The 5,617-nt window shown below is 34.6% G+C and overlaps 1 protein-coding gene across 1 annotated transcript; it reads left to right on the top strand.

Annotated features, from left to right (window-relative positions):
• The first annotated feature begins 280 nt into the window (after positions 1 to 280).
• Positions 281 to 1,993, top strand: LOC110028270 (CBS domain-containing protein CBSX5-like). The gene is made up of 2 exons (XM_020730049.1): positions 281 to 744; positions 999 to 1,993. The coding sequence occupies exons 1-2, from the start codon at positions 419 to 421 to the stop codon at positions 1,816 to 1,818; spliced, it is 1,146 nt and encodes a 381-aa protein (XP_020585708.1). The 5' UTR covers positions 281 to 418; the 3' UTR covers positions 1,819 to 1,993.
• Positions 1,994 to 5,617: the final 3,624 nt, after the last annotated feature.

Genomic DNA, 5,617 nt, shown 5'->3' with positions numbered 1-5,617 from the left:
AGCTTCCAACCCCCAATTTAAAACTCAATTACAGTCCATAATAATAGTAATAATTATAATAATAATAATAATAATAATAATAATAATAATAATAATAATAATAATAATAATAATAGTAAACAGGTTATTTTATTTTTCTAAAAAATATAATATGTTGGGGTTAAATTGTAATTTTATTTTCCTAAATAATATAATATTTTCGGTTTAAATTGAAGCTCCGGCACCGGCAGTTCCAAAGTCGGTTTATTTTTGTTTAACCCTCCGCAACGTGCTCCGTTTAGGCTTCCTCCGATTCATACATCTATAAATATATAAACAAACCGCACAGTCCTTTACATCAAACCCTCCACCTCCTTCTCTTCTTCTTCTCCCTCAAACCGCCCCCCTTCCCAAAACCCTAGGGTTTATTCGCGAGTGTATGGCAGTGAGCCTACTGTCTCATGAGCTATCCGATCTGTGCATCGGCAAGCCGGCGCTGAAATCTCTGCCGATCTCCGCCACCGTCGGCGAAGCCCTCTTCGCCCTCCGCCAGTCCGGAGAGACCTACGTCTGTGTGTGGACTGCCGAAAGATCGACGCCGGAGGTGAAAACTTGCGCTGGAAAACTATGTATGGTTGATATCCTCTGCTATCTCTGTGCCAGGGAGAACATCTCGTCGCCGGCGGCCGCACTCGAGAATCCTGTTTCGGTTCTCCTTTCGAAGGAGTCAGCCGCCCTCGTGCGCCGCGTCCAGTCACATTCGAGGTATTTCTTTGTTCTTCGATTTGCCGTGGTTTGATCGGATTTCTTTGTTGAATCAGCCGTCCGCTCGTCACCGGTTTCGGGTGACTATTAATAGTTTATTTGGTTACTGAATCAGTTCAGATCTTCATCCTTTTGATCCTCTTTAATGGAATTTGCGTTATTCCTTTTTTTTTTTAATTTAACTGTAAGACAATTTTGACCAAAAACCTTTTAAGCGAGGGAAATTTGATATCGTATCGTATCTCTGTTTTCAGGATCCTTGATGGTCTGGAACTGATCCTGGAGGGCGCGCATGTACTATTAGTACCCATCCGCTCCCGCAAGAAGCTCCAGCCCCACCACTCCGGCATCTTCTGCTGGCTGACACCGGAAGATTTTGCCCGTTTCTTCTTCAACTCAATCTCCATTATCTCCCCCATCGCCGCCTGTTCCGTAACACAGCTCGGCCTTGTCCGCTCCACCGACATCCTTGCCGTTCACCACCACGATCCAGCCCTCTCCGCCCTCCCCCTCATCCACCGTGCCCTCGCGGAACAAACTTCCGTCGCCGTCGTCACTGACGACCGCAAGCTCATCGGCGAGATCTCCCCTTCCCCCCTCACTGGCTGCGACGAATCTGTCGCCGCCGCGCTTTCCGTTCTCTCCGCCGGCGATTTCATGGCATACATTGACTGGTGCGCCTCCCCACCAGAAGCCGCAGTTCGGGCTTTGAAATCTCTACTGAAGAAAAAGGCGATGCATGGTATGGTTGAGCTAATGGAGGTGGTTTCACGGCCGGTTTTTTCATCTTCGACATCATCTTCTTCAGACGAGGAAGGGGAGATAAGGATGGGCTTGAGGAGATTGAGGAGGTTAGGAAGCTATTCTTCGAGGATGGGGAGGAGGTCGGAGGAGGCCATTGTTTGCCATCCGGGGAGCTCGTTGGTGGCGGTCATGATGCAGGCTTTGGCGCACAGAGTGGGCTATGTGTGGGTGGTTGAGGAGGAGGACTACAGCCTCATCGGCATTGTTGTGCTTCGTGACATTCTCCAGGTTCTTAGAGATCAGTTGGATGAGCAGTTTAATGTTCTCTGACATTAAACAACAATGAAGGTGGGAGGAAGGTCTTGATTTCTTTGGTAAGCATTTTGTGTTTTAATTCTTCTCCTAAAAAAAAAAAAAAAAAAAAAGACTCTTTCGTATTTTGTGAAGTAGAAATGTTGTGTTCTTTATAACTCGTAAAGGAATAAAGGAAATCAGGGTTGTATCATATTTTTGGACTTCTGCTTTTATTATTTATAGATAGTTTTAGAATGGGTTTGGGAGAGTAGATCTGGTGAGAAATAGGATAAGTCTTACAATGAATTTCTTATAATTGTTTTCTAACTGAAAATGATCAATATATGTTGGATTTGTGAAACATTGTATTTTTTCTTAAGACATGTGGCTTAGATTTATGATCTTCAAAAAATAAATCTCTCTTTTTAAGTATTGACCCAGGAATCTTTATTACAACATTATATTTTATTTATGAACATAAATTTTTATATTCTTTACAATTCTTCGTGCATATCTAATTGATTATGGTCGCTACTCATAAAATATTTATAATAAATTTCATGAAAATTTTACCCAAAAAATATTTGATTAACTCATGGATAGGGATGTATGTATGTGTGTGTGTGTGTCTCTCTCTCTATGGTTCTGACACATCAAACAAATGATTTTATTTATAGTTTGAGTTGAAAAAAATTATTAATATTTGACTCGCTTAACAAATGTATCAAACACGAGCTATGTGATGAGTCATACACAAGCTATTCAAAAATATTGAGTTTTTTTAAGTCTTAATCATGAGTGAATAACAAAAGAAAAAAATTAAAAAATGGCCATTTACACATTCATAGAACAGGAAATATTGCTCTTTACAAATCTAACACTCTTTCATTATTTTTTTTTTTTAATTCTCACTCAAATATAGAAATTCAGGATAAAGTCTCAATTAATATTTTTTTATTTTTATCAAATTCTCAATGATTGAACTGTGGCACTAGTAAATATATCGATTTGTTGGTTCAAAAATGTAGCGTGTTAAATTTTGTAATTAGTAATATTTTGGGCGTGGCGGTATATGTGTATTTATCCCTAAACAAAATGTTGAAAGAAAGGAAAAATTATTTCATACAGACACCGCATGCATCTCTATAATCTCTACCGTCGATCACCGCAAAGATGTATTTCAGTGGGCCATACTTTCAAATTTTTTTAAAAAAAAATGATTGCTGTGAGCGACAGTGAGGATCCTATACCAAATACAGAGATACATGTAGTGTCCGTGTGGAATAATCTCTCAATAGAGAGCAAGTCTCTTTTTTTTCTTTCTTTTCAAAATGTCAGTCAATATAATTTGATTAAATAACGAATAAAATATTATACAAATCGTATATTTCAGCATTAATTTTGTCAGAACATGTGAATCACATGCTGTCCAATAACATTTTTTTCCACTAGACAACCATGAATTTGACCGTTAGACCATGTCCACCCACATTTTCCACATCTACCTACGAGCTTCAAATTTTGTTCAAATAAATTTTATAATTATTAAATTTATTTCTAGGTGAACACAATATTTGAATAATTATTTATAATTTATTTATTTAAATTAAATTCAATATCTTTAATTGCTTTAAATCAAAATTTGGCTTGAATTTTTGCAACCTCCTCTTAAGTTCAACTCTAATATTAGCCTCTCTTAGGGTAACCTCAACCAGCTCATCACATCCACAGAAGAGCTGAAGTTTCTCGTGCCACCAACTATAGTTAGGGTTGTAATCAAGCCGAGTCCAGTCAATATGTCATGGTTTGGATTTGGCTTAGGCGAGCCATGTTGTTTATGTTCAGTTTGAGCTTGAAACGCTTCAAAATTATTTTAATACTTGACTTTTTTAAAATTTTTATTGTTCATACTTGACTTTTCATATAAAATTAAACATTTAATTTATGCATGATTTTTCATATAATACTAGTAAATAAATTTAAAATTTAAATGTATAGTTAATGTTTTATATGAAGTTATTAGCAAATGATCTTATATAAATGAATAAACAATTAAGTAGATTTCAAATTAACGTCTAACTAGTTAATACAGAGTAAATAAAATAGTATCTAAGTTAAAAAGTAATTTTTTCTACATTCAGGTTACATAAATAAGCACTAACAAACTAATTAATTGAAATTAAAATTTTCTTTTAATTTATATGTAGATTAATATTAAATTATAATATATTATTAAATAACTTCTAAATAATCATTTTTTATTTAAATAATATACTATATGTTTAGAGCATTTAACAAGTTACTTGTTGAACAACAAACGAGAATTTTCATGAACATTAACATGCAAGTTGGACGATATTCAAATTTGATTCATTTAAGTTCTGAATTCTTTAAAAATTTCCAAACTTCTTTATTTATTAATCTTAACGAACATGATCAAGTATTAATCGAGTTGAATTTGAATTGTTCATCAAGTGCATTGATTCATTTACAGCCCTAAATATAGCATTACATTTATGAATTTAAACGTTTGATTTCGACGATTCAAGAAAAAAGTTCTCAATTGTCAATCATTCAATTCATTTTAAAAATAAATAAATCTATCCCAACAACCACTTGAAGTAAATTAGATCTTTGGAAATTTAAAAATAGGGAGCTTTACACAACACGCCACTACATTCATTTGAATTTACACATCTATCACCTATATTTTGGTTTTACATTTATACCACCCAAATCTTTCATATCACATCAAATTTACCCTAATTTTAATCTTAAAAATGCGAAATACATCTTTTCATTCATAAACATAATAGCAATTGTGTAAAAAATTAAAACTTAGATGTTAGATATGTAAATGTAACTGCATTCCACATTCAATTCTCATCCGTGTTGACTTCCTTGCAGAAGCTAAGCTGTGACAGGTTGTTTCATAATTTTTAAATTGCATTACATTTACCATTTTTCATCTGCTATATAGACGTGGGGTGGGGAAGATGAAAGAAATTTAAATATTATGAAACAAACCCTAGTTCTAACATTGACTATGGGTGCGAACAATAAGCAGTATTGCATCAGAAAAATATTACACAAAATTTATATAATTATGTGAGATTCACACAAGTCTAATGGCTGCTTAAAAAAAGAATATTGCAAATTTGCATCGAATCAATTTGACTTATAACCCCGATCCAACGGCCAAGTCCCGGGAAAAATATTACATTAGGACTCCGACGTAAAGCTACATTCGGAGTCCACTGATATCACAAAGAAACGCACACGTTTTCTTGTGATCCGGCCCGGTAACACAGGAGAATATTCTTCCTGTGTTATCCTGCGTTATTCAGGTGTTATTATGGTGGTATTGATTTGTTATTGTGTTATTATAACACTGTAAATATTCTCATAACACAATGACACATGAATATCACCACAATAACATCTGAATAATGAGGAATGACACGGGGGGAATATTTCTCTGCCCTAAAATGATTTTTTTTTCTATCACCTCCACTTGACTTCATTTCATTGAATTCCGAACATAATTCTATGTTAAGAGTCCTGATATAATATTTTTCCCAAAAGGTCCCGAGCTTTCTTATTTACACTGTCATCTGTAATAGTAATAATTAAAGTCAAGTTGGACAAAACAGCCAGAAATAAAGATATGAATATTTACACTGTGGGCCATAATAATAATAATAATTGAAATTAAGTTGGACAAAACTGCAAAAAGAAAAGAAATTACAAGGGTGATTCCAATTCTAAACTTTAATTATTCATAGAAGCTTCTAGCAATTCTATAAATTAGGTTCAATTTAATATTATATATATA

The sequence above is a fragment of the Phalaenopsis equestris genome, unplaced genomic scaffold (genome assembly GCF_001263595.1).
Source record: "Phalaenopsis equestris unplaced genomic scaffold, ASM126359v1 Scaffold000002, whole genome shotgun sequence".
In the NCBI taxonomy this organism is placed as follows: Eukaryota; Viridiplantae; Streptophyta; class Magnoliopsida; order Asparagales; family Orchidaceae; genus Phalaenopsis; species Phalaenopsis equestris.
This window is presented reverse-complemented; position numbering and strand designations above follow the sequence as displayed.

What these genes read in the sequence shown, in the direction of transcription:
- LOC110028270 (XM_020730049.1), top strand. Translation starts at nt 419, where the DNA reads ATGGCAGTGAGCCTACTGTCTCATGAGCTATCCGATCTGTGCATCGGC. An exon ending in CGCGTCCAGTCACATTCGAG is followed by an intron (nt 745 to 998) that starts GTATTTCTTTGT and finishes CTCTGTTTTCAG; the next exon opens with GATCCTTGATGGTCTGGAAC.